The sequence below is a fragment of the Mesoplodon densirostris genome, chromosome 2 (assembly GCF_025265405.1).
Source record: "Mesoplodon densirostris isolate mMesDen1 chromosome 2, mMesDen1 primary haplotype, whole genome shotgun sequence".
Lineage (NCBI taxonomy): Eukaryota > Metazoa > Chordata > Mammalia > Artiodactyla > Ziphiidae > Mesoplodon > Mesoplodon densirostris.
Window position 1 is genome coordinate 54,288,903 of NC_082662.1, and position 16,005 is coordinate 54,304,907.

The 16,005-nt window shown below is 34.7% G+C and overlaps 1 protein-coding gene across 5 annotated transcripts in view; it reads right to left on the bottom strand.

Annotated features, from left to right (window-relative positions):
- The window catches only part of TM2D1 (TM2 domain containing 1), a 141,703-nt gene that overhangs the window by 84,729 nt on the left and 40,969 nt on the right, over positions 1–16,005 (bottom strand). For 2 of the 5 annotated variants that reach the window (XR_009530610.1, XM_060084180.1), the window contains one exon: positions 8,541–8,620. The exons of 2 other annotated variants lie outside the window; for them this stretch is intronic. Coding sequence is in view for 2 of the 3 variants with exons in the window: in XM_060084180.1 (XP_059940163.1) it covers positions 8,615–8,620 (6 nt within the window). In the remaining variant the exon portion in view is untranslated. Of the gene's footprint in view, positions 1–807; positions 3,519–5,432; positions 5,563–8,540; positions 8,621–16,005 lie in introns of those variants that run through there. One more of the 5 variants, XM_060084197.1, reaches the window with a different exon arrangement.

Sequence of the window (16,005 nt, forward strand, 5' to 3'; positions counted from 1 at the left end):
ACTAAGAATTAAGATATTAGGCTCTACTTTAAAAGATATGGGAATGAGTACCATGATGATTAACTCAACTACAAATGTACTATTCTAGGACTCCATTGGGTATTCAGTGCTGTATAGCATTTTTATTCATTTCTAATCAGCAACTTTTCTAATTTTCCAAATTTACCTCCCTCTTTCCCTCTCAGCAGCTCAGAATAAATACCATTATGAATGAGCTTCCGATGTACTCCTTAAAGCAATCCTCCTCTCATCTAGAAGACGGCAGTTAGATAATTCAACTATTTGACACTGTGCAAACTAACAGATACACTATCATTCCCCAATACCCACAGCCGGCATCCTTTCTCTAGCAGCTATCCTGTTCTCAAAGTTTGGTTTTTCTTCTCCAGCCTGTGGGATGTGAGGAGCAGGAGACAGCATGGTAAGCAGTGGTCTAACTGCAGAGCAAGGGGTAGTTGCAGGTCCCTGCAGCATTTTATCCGCAGCTCATCTGCACTGGAATGATTAAGAGTTGACTGTGGTTTTGTTTGGGTTTAGGCTATTATATTTCATTCTTTCTCTATTACCCTGGTTAACTAAGACTGTATGTACATAGCAAAAACTTTAATATATGATTACTCTTTGACTAAGAATGACAATTCTAGAGAAAAAAATCAGAAATGTACATTGTTCATTTATTAAAATAAGTTAAATACCACATAACATTATTTATCATTACATAAATGATGATACAGACATGGAATACTCAGCAGCCATTAAAAATAATTTTGTAAAAGATTATTGAAACAGAAAAAATATTTACAATGTGAAGAAGTGGGCTACAAAACAGTATGGAGAATATATCATTTTTGTGAAGAAAAATGAAAATACATGCATGGAAAAACTACTAGGACATACATTAAAATATTAACATTGTTATCTTAGAGCTGTGGCATAAATTTTTTTTCTTTGTACTTTTTGGTGTTTCTCCAAAATTTATGCATTAAGCTTGTATTAATTTTGTAAATAGAAAAAAGCAAAATGGATGCTGATTTAATGAGAGAAAGGAAGAAGGAAGGTGCCAGAACCCTGGGGAATATCTACATTTAAGGTATTTGAATGAGAAAGAGGAACCAACATCTTAGACTTGCACTTTTTAAGAACTAACCTTTCATTTTTGCTAGTTTCTATCTATTTTAGCTTCCTAGTTGCCCGTCAGTATAATAATACTTAACTTAGCCTTAAGCATCTAGGTTAAAATAAGGGAAAAAGACACAGAAAGTTTTTGTAAAACAAAACAAAAACAAAACATACCCCCAAACTAATATTTCTTAGAGCCCTAGTGGTCCCATGAACAAATGCTGGCCGTAGACATAACAGAATCTCTGAAATTTTAAAGAGGTCCTTTAGTTTAATACAGTGGAGGTAAGAAATCTTCCTGGGTAAAGAGGTACTTCTGGAAATTGTATTAATCCTTTCAGGCTAAAGTAGTACCATTTATAAGCGCTTCTGTAGAACACTAACTGTTTCTATAGAATTGAAAGAATCCTTTCCATTTTCCTCTAGAGGGTTTAGGAGTAATCCCAGGAATGACTGAGCTAATCCATCTTACAAGTTTGGCCACTGTTCTAAAATCAGGGTTATTATATAAAACATCTCATACAGAGGCCTTAACATATAATTCCTACACACACTACTAACAAATAGCCATAATAATATAGTGCTCCATGAAACTAAAAAACAAAAAAAACCCAAAACTGTATTCACATGTTTTAAATGTATTCCCATAACAAATAAATAATAAGACACAGAAAAACCATCTGTAAAAGAATTACATGTATTAGGCAACAGGGAATTATACAAATTGGAAAAATGAAAGCATTTTTAGGAATTTAGGAAATTATAGTGAAAATTAAGTCTAAAGGTTTAAGAGTGTACTGTGAAGGGACTTTATTTCTAGATTTTACCAACAACTCTTTCAGAGTACAGCTTATTTGAATAAATACTTTTGAGAAGCACCTGCTTGGAAACAGACTTCCCACCTGGTCAAGGTAACTGTAACAATTACATAGGAAGCAAGATTCGTTTCAAGATGTGACTGCAGGTATTTCTCATGTAATTGAAGTTACATAGCTGTGGAAACTTAAAGACTTTTAAATCTGAGCTTAGGTGATCCTGAAGTAAACTTCAAAGCACTGTCGGCAACCAAAAGGAACTAAGGAATACTAGAAAATGGGCATCTAGCTTAACTGAGGCCAAAAATATCACTGTGAAAAAGTGGATCCCAAGGAAATATAAGCTCCTTAAGGACAGGGATGTTAGTGTTTTGTCCACTGCTGTATCCTAGAATCTAGAAGAGTGCCTCCCAAATGATAGACACTCAGCATTTTCATTAATGAACAAATCAGAGACCCTTCCTGGTGTATATTAGGAATCAATCCAAATTCACTTCTTATATCAATACTTAATAATCTCCCATCACCTGGAGAAGCTGTTACTGAATGACTACCATACTATGAAGCTAACTGTACTATACTGTATATTTTTGAGTGAAATGAGTGATGAAAAATTATGGTTTTTACTTTTGAAAAGCCCAGATACCAGTGATTTTGAAATTGGTATGCCTGTTACTAAAGTAAGAGTATGACAGTATTTTGGGGACATAGCATTTCATGTATTTCCATCTTCTTAAAACCCTTCTAAACACGGCAAGAAAAACTAGTGCTAACGTACAGGTGCTGCTTCCTCCAGACACTGGTGCATCACTTAAGACACTTGTGCCGGCATCTGCCAGCCAGTGCTAACAGATGGAAGACATTAATCATCTGGTTGGTGTTCCCACCTTGTCCATCCAGCTTCAAATATAACTGCACTGAGCTAGATGAGTCAGCATCTGGTCCACCAAAAGCTAGTGCATCACTCCCAAGGCAAAAAGGAGAAAGTTCACACTTCAGAGTCCTGAATCAATGCCAAGAGTATCTGCGTTGCCTCACGGTTTCAGACTCCCTGATGATCTTTAGCTCCCTGGATACCAAGGCAAAGACAGATCTGAAAGCTCCAAAAAACAAGTAGGTTGTCATATACAAGACTGCAGCCCCAGGCAATATAGATGGTATTTGTTCGCACCATGGATTAACTGCTTTGAAGGATCAAAATGCAGAAGACAGCAACATTCAACATTTAAGACGGTTTTCTTAATAATAAAGCACTAAAAAATGTGAATAAGTCATACTTTCATTTTTCAGAAGCAAAAAGGACAAGTGGCAACTTGCCTTTGGAAAACACATTAATATCAGAGTAATAAGCTATCTATCTCATAGAGACAGTAGCCTAAGAAAGACTCTACTATCATATAAATCTCAAAGTTCTATTAAATAAATCTCAGAATAATATGTTTTTAACTAAGACAACAAAACAAAAACATCAGCAACAACAAAAAATTAAACAGAATCTGTAAAGTGGTATATGAAGATGGAAAAAGGAAAATCTGGAAATCTACACACTGAGAGTTCTCTATTAAAATCAAGGAGGCCCAAATCCTAAAACAGAAAAAAGAAATATGTTAAAACACAATCTTTTAAAAGAATCCAATGAGGTTTTTATAGATGCACATATTAATGCTTCATTTATTCAAGACACTTTTTTCTTACACTGGGAGCACTTCTGCATGTATTGTAGGAGATTATATGAATGACAATGCAGAGATATGCCTTCTCAATAGGCCCTTCTAGTTTTAAATTTTAAATTTGAGTCTGGAATCCTAATTAAATGTTTATATAATAGGCTACAGATATTGTTTTTTAAATTACATTTGCTTATTTTTTATACATTATAGTTTTAAAACAATCTATATACTTTAAAAAGAGAAACAACAATTTACAGTATGAAAAGAAGGTTATGTAAAACTACACAACCCTTCTCATAAAGTAGGAGTAACAATTTCCAAAATGAAGATACTTAATAAAAAACAAAGCAGTTAGTGGGGGGTGGGTGCGTAGAAGAGAACCAGTGGAATGCACAGAAGACCTAGGTTCTAGATTCAGTTTTGCACTGATTGTGTGCCTCAGTCTCAACTTCCTTAGGTCTTAATTTCTTTCCCTAGTAAGAAGAGGGAGATGGATCTCTATGCTTCATTTCAATTTTAAACATAGAGACTCTTATAGTTTGTAAGAAAAGATCTGAAAACCTTTTTGGACAATGAGTTGAATAAATTCCTCAGATCTTAACAGGAAGGGCCTGTCACCATTCAACTCTCATGGTAATAACTATAAAGCATATCCCATAATTTTATTGTGAGAAAAGAAAAAAAATCCACCCTAAGGGCAAAATTATACTTCATATCCTATTTATACATTAAACATAGAAAATGAATGTCTAGTCCCTTCCTGGACTCTAGAAGCACTCTCTGAGATAGAGTCAACTAAAAATCCTAGGATTATGACTGTGGCCAAAACATTCAGCCTATGTTTCTCTCTGCCTTCCCTGAAAGCTGCTAGACAGTTCTAAGGCCAATTAATAATTCTCGTGGGCAGGGCCAAACTTCAGGTTAAAATAAGTACTTATAGTAGTTCAGGGTTGAAACTCTATCAACTTTCAGATTTAGGAAAAGAGAAGAGAAGAAGGAGGTTTAAGGATCATCCTGACCCTAAGAAGGATGGACAGTAGAAAAGATATGCTTTATCATCTGTAACACATACTTTCATCATAACCATTATATAAAACTATGGGATATCTTTTTGCTTTGATGTTATTTTTTTCTTGTGAACCTTGTCCTTTAACTATATTCACTGCAAAGGAACAGTCTGAATTGAGAACTGCAGGAGCATTAAGCATATACAAAAATACTTTATAAAAGATTAGAGACCTGCAAGACATGGATGGACCTATAGACTCTCATACAGAGTGAAGCAAGTCAGAAAGAGAAAAATAAATATCGCATATTAACGCATATATGTGAAATCTAGAAAAATGGTATAGATGATCTTATTTGCAAAGCAGAAATAGAGACAGAGACATAGAGAACAAACGTATGGATACCAAGGGGGAAGGGGGGGTGCGATGAATTGGGAGATTGGGATTGACATATATACACTACTGATACTATGTATAAAATAGATAACTAATGAGAACCTACTGTATAGCACAGGGAACTCTACTCAATGCTCTGTGGTGACCTAAATGGGAAGGAAATCCAAAAAAGAGGGGATATATGTATATGTATAGCTGATTCACTGTGTTGTACAGTAGAAACTAACACAACATTGTAAAGCAACTATACTCCAATAAAAATTCAAAAAAACAATAAAAAAAGATTAGAGACCTGCCTTTCCTGATAAGCAAAAAGACAGGTTTACATTACTAGACGATCTCTTAAATTTCCCCTGGTTCTCAAATTCTCATAATTTTATACAGATAATATTCTATAATTAAGATTGCATATACATATCACTTACTGTTTCTTTTAAACAATATTCATGGATATAACTGCGTTTTTCTAAATGTCTCATTGGTAATACTCAGTCTTGTAAGTCTGGTTCCATAATAATCTATAATGTAACTACTTCCATCTGAAGGTCCAACAATCTAGAAGAGAAAATTTTCCAAATTACCCATTTTACAAAAGATACTTTAAAAATACTTTGAGTTTACTTTTCTTAGGTGTTAATACAATTATTTCAGTAGCACCAGAAATAAATACAACTCTAACTCAAGCAAAAAAAAGTAACTGTGGCTCATGTAGCTGAAAAGCACACTGGGGAAGCTCACAGAATCAAGAGAGCTGCAGGAACTAAGGGCCTCAACGACTGAAACCCCATGCCCCACAAGGCCCTTGGTTTGGCATCCCTGCCTCTTCATGTAGCTCTGCCTGCCTTCTTTCTGCAGACAGGCACTCTCAATTGGTTGCCAAAAGTTCCAGATACACATCTTCGCAGCTCAGCAGCTCCCAACAGAAAGTTAAATTTTCTTCCTCAGTGTTTATATACCAATTTCAGGGAAGAACTTTCATTGATCTGCTTGATTTTTACACCTGTTGTAGAACAAATTACTGAATCCAGGGTAATAGGATTAATATTGGCCAGGCCAGGATCCCTCTGGGAGATGAGACAGGATGACTGACAGTCCTACCAGAACCACATGGAATGGAAAAGGAAGAGATTAAAAAAAAAAAAAAAAAAAAAGCTCATCCATGCTAATCACAATAATCTTGTCCATTTAATCACATTTGTGACAATTCACTTAACATTATCTCTCTATTATTCTTTAAGATAATAATCTTCACACTGTAGCCTTAGGGGTACACAAGGATTTACTAAGTTATATGTAGACCCAGATAGTTTCAAGGGAATTCATTTTGAAATCCTTAATTCAAGTAAATACTCTTTGTAAAACTGATCCACTTGATACCACACTAGGCTTAAAAGCAGCATGCTAGGTCCCCTGCCCACTTCTTTGCTTTCACTGTGGTCCCTTCTCCAACTTGACAACAGTAAAGCATACCTACAGTAAGGCACACCCTGAATCTTATGATGGCACATTGCCATGAGGTATAAAAGTCTCTGATGTGTCAAAGGGGATAATTCAAAATATTGGATTTCAGGAAATCTCTTTTAATCAAGAGTCCAAAAATATGCTCTGTCACATCTTGTTCAAAAGATGCAGTCCTAGTAAAATTTTACTTTTTTTTAGCTTAAAAATAATTTGCTAATATTTGTAGCATGTTTATGCTATTTTGATCAACTGTGTATCAGTAATTATAATGAAAACTCAATCCAGAAATCACGGAAAATTTTTTAATATTTTAATGAATGATATGATCAGTAGAAGATTTTCAAGCATAAAAACATATTGGGGGTGGGGAGAGTGGGAGGGACGGAGATGCAAGGTGGAAGAGATATGGGGACATATGTATATGTATAACTGATTCACTTTGTTATAAAGCAGATACTAACACACCATTGTAAAGCAATTATACTCCAGTAAAGATGTTAAAAGAGAAATATATTTATAAGTATATTTCTAATTTGTTTGTAATCAATGTGCATTGTTTAAAATGAGTTGCTTCTTTTTAAAGTTTCTTCTTTCTTCAACTTGAATAGAATAATGTGTAGCAAAACTATGCCCTGAAATTATATTTAAAATAAGCTAACATTCATCATTTTTTTTTTTCTAAAGAAGACCTGACATAGGAAACCAGTTGACTAGCCATGCTGCATTCTAACAGAAGAGAGGTTATTTGATTCTTTGCTCTTGGTTGAGCAACTCTCATGGTATTGAACATCTCAAGACATTGTAGAGAGGTTATTTTAATGATAACAATAGATGATTTTAAGGAAATTTATATTTTGTATGAGTTTGTGAAAATTTCAGTAGAGGCAATACTAAGAAAAACAAAATTTAAAGTGTATAATATACCGAGTAGAACAATGAAGAACCAAAAAAAAAAAAAGAAAAAAAAATATTGGGGGTACTTCCCTGGTGGTGCAGTGGTTAGGAATCCACCTGCCAATGCAGGGGACATGGGTTCAAGCCCTGGTCCGGGAGGATCCCACGTGGCACGGAGCAACTAAGCCCGCAAGCCACAACTACTGAGCCCTCGTGCCACAACTACTGAAGCTTGCGCACCTACAGCCTGTGCTCCGCAACAAGAGAAGCCACCACAATGAGAAGCCCGCGCACCGCAACGAAGACCCAACACAGCCAAATATAAATTAAATTAAAATTTTAAAAAAAGATTAAAAAAACATATTGTGGTAAAATTCTGTTGGAGAATGGGAATAGAAATAAAAATTCAAGGAGAAAAAGAAACAATGTAAAAATTATAATAGTGAAGGGTTCATTCATGCCTTTTTAAAGTCAATGATATTTTAAATTCTATGGTATTTATACTCTGTTGAATACATTTTAAAATTGATGTAACAGTTTTATTTAAATATGTCAATATTGGCAAACTAGAAATTATAGCCTTTGCAACTATTTAAACTTATGACAAAACTTAAATGTCAACTTAAAACATGAAGAGGGTAGGGATTAAAAAAAATTTCTTTTAGGGTTTATGCAACCAGAGTTTGAAGAACACTGCTGTAGCGCATTCTTCATTTTAAAAATAAATTTGGTTTTAAAAACTATTCAACAAATACTTACTTCCTACAGTCCAGGCACTGTGCTAGGCATTATACACAGAACAGTGAATAAGATACAGTCTGCCAACAGGGAGTTTATTCTAGTGAACTATAAATGTTAATATTCAAATAACACTTACAAAGCACTTATGTTCTAGATACCATGCTAGGTGCTGTCACGTACTTGGGGATTTCCTCCAAAGATCAAATTGCTTTGTCTTGACATTTATGAATGTTATTTATGAACTTAAGTATAAATTAAAACCTTTTTAATGGTAAGGTCACAGAGGAAACTACTATGAGTATTAAGCAAAGAAAGAAAAGAATGGGTGACTAGAATTTACATGTTTTGAGATGATATAAAGGAAACAAAGAAAAAGGAAAGCCCAGCCAGTAGAAGTAAGTTAAGTCATATGGTAAAAACTTGCCTAATTTGGAATATGTGCACAGATTGGAACTGGGCCTTTTGTCCTATTATTTTTTTCTTCCTATGCCATCTCCTCTGACAATCTCACTTATCCCTGTTGAAAAAAAAAAGTATTCAGAAGTTGGAAATAAGGAAAATATAAGATTGGATGGCCTTTTAATATCATGCATTTCTAATAAGCCCACCTGCAGCTCATTTGACTCTCTCAGGAAATAGAACTATTTAACTAAAAATTGATTAGGGCCGAGATGATTTACAATCTTGTCACATTACCATTTAACATATAGAAAAATGATACGGTGTCGTTTTGGTCTTGTTTCCCCTGTCCTGTAGAGAAGATAGCTCCAAAGATTATAGTTTAATTACCTATTAATACATGATCCAATTTTGTATCTAATTTAGCAATCTTATTACAGCATTTCTTTCCCCTCAAACTATGTAATTCTGGCTCCTCAACAACTAGTTCGATGGTGATAATTCCGTCCTCTTTCCACGGGTTTGGTTCAGCCTGGGCATGTAATCAATCACCAATGAGATAATAATCTATGAGACAAGTTCAATGGGAGGCTTATCTGCTTTTAAGAAGATATGTGTGAGAGAAAAAGAGATGTTTTTCCGCCTCTGAAAGTAACTACATAGCAAGTGGTGCTAACCAAAGGAACTGAAGATGGCAAAGAGAAGGAAGGAAGAAGGGAAGAAAGGAGGGAATAATGAATTTGGGTCTTTTACTTTGTCTTTAAGCTCTAAATTAACAAATCTTAGAACTACCATGTCTCCAGATCCTTGGTATATAATATAATAAACTATCACGTTATTAAAGCCAATTTAAATCGAGGTTTCTGTTACTCATAGCCAAAACTCCAGATAATGCACTTGTCTTCAATGCCTCCTACACACCACTGCCAGATCACCAAAGCATAGCACTAGTTGCTATTCTCTGCTAAAACAATTTGAAGACCTGCTCCAAAGACAACCAAATTAAGTCAGTGCGGTAAAGCATTAGACAGAAAGGAAATCTTGAAGAGAAAACTGTCAATAAGTAGTTGTAGGATTAATCCTCTCTGGATCTCCGTTTTTCTTAGCCGTAAATTGAGGAATAGAATAAATGAATCTGTATGGTACTTTTAAAGCTCTATATCTTGTTTGACTGACATTTAAATGCAAACAACTCTACAAGGTATTGTCAACATCCTTTTCTACCAATTATCCCAGCAAAGAAGAAACTGCTCTCCCTACTTAATTTTTAAGAAAACTATCAGCTGTAAAGGTTTCAATTATTTAAGTCCATATTCCCTCACCAAAATTAAAAATTAAACCTGTTTTTAAGCATCTATATTATACACTTATGTATAATACAGTGCCAATTATAAATTACTTTATTTATTTTTGAATTTTATGTTTTTTATACAGCAGGTTCTTATTAGTCATCAATTTTATACACATCAGTGTATACATGTCAATCCCAATCTCCAATTCATCCCACCACCACCCCCACTCCCCCCACTTTCCCCCCTTGGTGTCCATACGTTTGTTCTCTACATCTGTGTCTCTATTTCTGCCCTGCAAACCGGTTCATCTGTACCATTTTTTTAGGTGCCACATATATGCGTTAATATACGATATATAAATTATTATAAGTATATTATTGTACTGTTAAATATAAAACTACAAATTTAAAAAAATACCTCATACTGAGAAATATTTTACTCAGTTAAATATGCCTATGTCCATTTGTTCATTGACAATAGAGTATGAAACCTAAAATTATGTGTTTATTTCTCCCCTACGAAATAGCTTGAAGCCAAATTCTATAGCACGAAGTATTTGTTTGATAAGCTAGGGCAGACTTTTTGAAATCTATTGGGAAAAGAAAGATTACTTAACAACGAATGGACCAAGAGGTTACTACAGGTCTTCCAAGAGGGAGAACAGGAGGGCCACTACACTGTGGGAAGCTATTTTGTGCAAAGGGTGTCAACGTCTCTTGTGTGAGAAGCCCTAAAACCACAAGAAAACAACTTCATATTCGTCTACATTAGTTCCTGCAGCTACTGTAACAAATTACCACAAATTTAGTGGATTAAAACTAGAAATTTACTCTCACAGTTTTGGACGCCAGAAATCTAGAATCAAGGTTATCAGTGCAGCCGTATGACCTACAGAGACTCTAGGGGAGAATCCATTCTAAGGTGCCCCTTGGCATTGCTTGGCTTGCGGCCACATCACCCCAATCTCTGCCTTTGTCTTCACACCACCTTCTTTTCTGTGTGGGTGTCTAATCTTTTGTCTCCTATAAGGATACTTGTCATTGGATTTAGGGCCCATCCAGATAATCTAGAATAATCTCTTCATATCAAGATACTTAATTTAATCACATCTGCAAAGACCCTTTTTCCAAGTAAGATAATAGTCACAGGTTCCAGGGATTTGACGTATCTTTTGTCCTACCACACCCTTGTTCTGTGAAGATGGTTGGTGGTGGTTTGGAGGAATTGGGTGAAATTTAATTTCTCCTTTCCTGTCATTTCTGATTGTTTTCACCATGAAATTTTATTTGCAGCCTAAATGCAAAAAATCTTGAATTGTTTACTTAAAGGAGTAGGCTTTTCTATAGGTGCAAAGTCTATAGCAAGAAAAGTAAATCAGAAAACTTTAGAAGTACACATTAAAGTCAGGAATGTTAAGCAGTGATTGTCAAATTTCCTGTTTTCCTGTTCTTAATCTTTGATCTCCACTATAATTCTCCATAATCTCACTCACCCACCCACCCACAGGCACCCACACAAATAATGGGCATATACTTAACTTGGTATATGACTTGGAAACATATTTATTCTTGAAAAACATGTGATGTTCTTTGAATAAATATACATTTTTAATTTATCCAAATGATATTGTTGTGGATCTTGTTCAATTTCAAATGATTTTCACAGTACACTAAGATTTTAAGACATTTCCATGTAGCTGTATGTACATCTAGGTAAGTGCCTGTAATTGCTGCCTAGTGTTACAGAAGATGCATCCACTCTCCAATTAGTGTACACATCTAGGTTAATTCCAACTTCCTGCTACCACAAACAGTGCTATAAGAGACATATTTGTACAATGTCCCCTTGTGGACAGGAGTATGAGTATTTGGGGTAAGTGCCCAGAAGTATCTCTTTATTTACACATTAGTTATTTGGGTGATTTTGTGAATCATCTTTAGTTTATGGCGCTCATTTAACTATTAAGTTCCCTATCATTTTCTTGTTGATTTGTATATTCCACATATCAATTCCTGTTGCTAGTATTCTTTAACTCAGTCTATTAACTGCTAACTTGGTCTATGATATTCTTTTTACAAAAGAATTTCTTAATTTTAATGTATCAAATTCAACGATTTTTTTTTCTTTATGGTTTATGTTTTTGAGATCTTGGTTAAGAAGACTTAACCCATCTAAGGTCATGAAAATATTTTCTTCAATTAGCTTTCTGTAAAAGTTTTCTTCTCCTAGATACATACCCCAAAGAATTGAACACGGGCTTAAACAGATACTTATACACAAATATTCATAGCAGCATTATTAACAATAGCCAAAACGTGGAAACAACCCAAGTGTCCATCAACAGATGAATGGATAAAAGAAATGTGGTACATACATACAATGGAACATTATTATTCAGCCATAAAAAGGAATGAAATTCTGAAACATGCCACAGTAACAATGAACCTTGAAAACATTATGCAAAGCGAAATAAACCAGACATAAAAAGACAAATATTGTACGATTCCAACTATATGAAACATCTATAAAGTAGGCAAATTCTTCAGGACAGAGTAGATTAGAGGTTACCATGGACTGGGGGAGAGTGAAATGGGGAGTTACTGCCTAATGGGTACAAAGTTTCTGTTTTGGGTGATGAAAAAGTTTTGGAAGTAGTGGTGACAGTTGCACAACATTCTGAATGTAATTAATGCCAATGAACTGTATACTTAAAAAAGGTTAAAATGGCAAATTTTATATTGTATATATATTTTACCACACAAAAAAGAGTTTACCTTATTTGAACTTTAACAGTGTTGTAGTTTTGTTTGTAATTTATAAACTTTTGATTTTGTTAGTGGAAAATGTATTTTTGTTTGTATATATTTAAGTATCACTCTAATAAAAATAAATTAAAGGAAAAAAGATGGTTACCAGTATCTACTTTAACACCTAAATTTTATCAACAGATGTGATCCCTCATTTACTGGCTTTGCCTTGTTGTTGAAGTCAGACGGCTTAAGAAACTCAAATATCTTATACATTTAAAATGTTATGAATGAATTAAGGAGTGAAGGGCAAAAACTAACATTTTATGCAACTCTATCAATGTACCATTTTTCTATCTAATCCACTTATGAGTTTCTCCATATAAAGAATGCAAATATTAAATTAAAAAGAATGCAAGATCATATCATCTCCTGAAGACCTGGTAAAAAGTAAAATGACACAGCTCTCTCCAATTAGAGGGTAATGATGCAACCTGTGTCCACCCCAGTTCCCCAAAGAAGTAAATTCATATTCTCTTAAAAGTCAAATTACATGTTTGTGTCCAGAGCTGACTTCTGTATGTCGTTAATTTTAACATAAAACCATTAAAAAATCTAATTTGTCACATTTTAATTAAGCACCAAAATTCCCACACAATGCCAGAAGTTACACATTCAGATCCCCTGACTTCATTTGATTTAAAGACTGGTTAGTATTAATCCTTAATGACCGATATAAACATCATTCCTCAAGAAATGAATAGGATTCAGCATCATATCTCCTGAGGAAAACACAGCGCTGGGCTCAGTCTCAGGACTACTTTGCTTTTTGAACATTCCTTTAATTCACTAAATAAAAATCTGCCCACAGGTAAGTGAACTAAGTGAAATCTATTGGTACTTAATTGAGATGATGTGACAAAGCAGAGACTACCCAAATTATCATTCTCCTCCATTTTCCAGTTCATTTCCCCAGTAAATCACACCAAGGTTAAATAAATAATACAGAGAACTATTTGAAAGACTTGATATCTAGTTTTTATATATTGCTGTCCTACGTCTAGTGAACTATCAAGGACCTTGACCAACTTTTCCAGTACTGGAAATAGATTTAGGGTGATTACATGTTTGGTATTTTTGATCAATGGCATGTATTTCACGGAGCAAGGGCATAGGATATGTCTTTGACAAAACAAACTGGCTTACACAGAAGTGAACCTATTAACCTGAGCCTTATTTATGCTCTAAACTGAAAAGCCTAGGCTTTTAAAATTTTTAGTAAAATTCAAGAATTTAAACAAGATAAAATCAAGATAACTCTTCTTTTATTTTCAGCTTGCAGTTCCAAAGGACATATTTCTGATTATAAGTGGGATGTTATTCTCACACTACTTTGGGGAGGGTAAGATTCTAAGTTCCTTTAGGGCAAGGACCCCAACTTATACCTATTTCTACTTTATCATACCAACTTTTATTTTTGTTCATTACCTCTCAAGTGACCCACGAAATTTAGAACTTTAAAGCCCTAAAGAAGAGCAATCATTTTTTAAAAACTACCATTTTTAGTCTCTCATCTTCCCTGTAATTGGCACAAAGCCACACTTTTTACAAGGTATACTGCACTCAGCTCAAATCAGCAAAAATTTTGAGAGCATACTCTATGTTGAGCATACTATTAGTGCTACAGGAGATTAATAAAAATCTTTTTTTCTCAAGAAATTTATGTGTGAAAAATCAAACCTGGTGTGTAAAAGTTAAAAAAAAATACAAAAGCAGTATATAACCCAGGGCTAAAATGAGTTACATATATTAAATGCCAAAGTAATGAGATATTTAATAAATTTATTTATAAAATTCAAAAAATGTCTTGGAGATTATATTGCTTTGTGTATTTTGCTGCTTATATGGTTATTAGTTCTTTAAGGAATATACTCTGCAATTTTTTTTTTAAATTGGGGTATAGTTGTTTTACAATGTTGTGTCTGCAATGTTAATAGGAATGAAAATAAAAGTAATTTCTTCCACGATGCATAGAATTTTTAAAAATTGTGTGACATACTTCCTTCAACAACTTTCTACATTCCAACGCATATTTCCATTTTCCCTGTACCCATCTTCATCTTTATGATTTGTGGCTGTCTTGTCTTCACTTAACACAATCAATTTTCTTTCCTTTTTGTTGGTGGAGTACACATCAGTGGTTTTGGTATAATTAAAAATATTCATTGTGTGAATGCGAAAAGAGATTTAAATGAAATCAAATATTCTCATATTTTTTCTGATAAAAGACCAAATTATCGGGCTTCCCTGGTGGCGCAGTGGTTGACAACGAGTCTGCCTTCTAATGCAGGGGGCACGGGTTCGAGCCCTGGTCTGGGAGGATCCTGCGTGCCGCAGAGCGGCTGGGCCCGTGAGCCACGGTTACTGAGCCTGCGCGTCTGGAGCCTGTGCTCCGCAACGGGAGAGGCCGCGATAGTGAGAGGCCCGCGCACTGCGATGAAGAGTGGCCCCTTCTTGCCGCAACTGGAGAAAGCCCTCACACAGAAATGAAGACCCAACACAGCCAAAAACAAAAACAAACAAACAAACAAAAAGACCAAATTATCTAATCTATCTTTCATGATATATATAAATATAAGCACAAAACAATGAGTGTTTTAAAATCTTCAGAACTGCCTTATGAATAACTATATATACAGGAACTATATATAGTTATACACAATGGTTGCCTATAATTGAAAAACTGTATGCTATCCATGCGTCACTGATTTAGATTTTGTTGAATACACAAAAGAATTAATTTTATGTATTGTTTTATACTATTCATTCACACAGTGCCATCTGCATATTTTTAAAGAACAAAAAACAAACAGAAGAAACTTCAAAAGTTTACTAACAGATAAATTCATGGAAGTATTCTCAGTAAATACAGCTACATTTAAAGCTTACTTACTTTAGTAATATATGTGTTACACTTTACATTGTTTCAGTTCAAAGATGAAATAACTACGGCTTCCCTGGTGGAGCAGTGGTTAAGAATCCACCTGTCAATGCAGGGGACATGGGTTCGAGCCCTAGTCCAGGAAGATCCCACATGCTGTGGAGCAACGAAGCCCGTGTGCCACAACTACTGAGCCTGCGCTCTAGAGCCCATGCTCCGCAATAAGAGAAGCCAAGACGATGAGAAGCCCACGCACCACAATGAAGAGCAGTCCCTGCTCACCGCAACTAGAGAAAGCTCGGCGAAGCAACAAAGACCCAATGCAGCCAAAACAAAACAAAACAAAAAGAACAAATAAATAAATTTAGAAAAAAAATTATAAAAAAACCCCATGAAATAACTAGACCTCTTTTTTAAAAGAGGATTTTCCTGGATTTTTGTTATAAACACTGTGAAGCAAAGTATGTTTTTATAGGTCTTGAGTTCATGCACAATATGTTTCTGGGATCACAGCCCAAAAGAA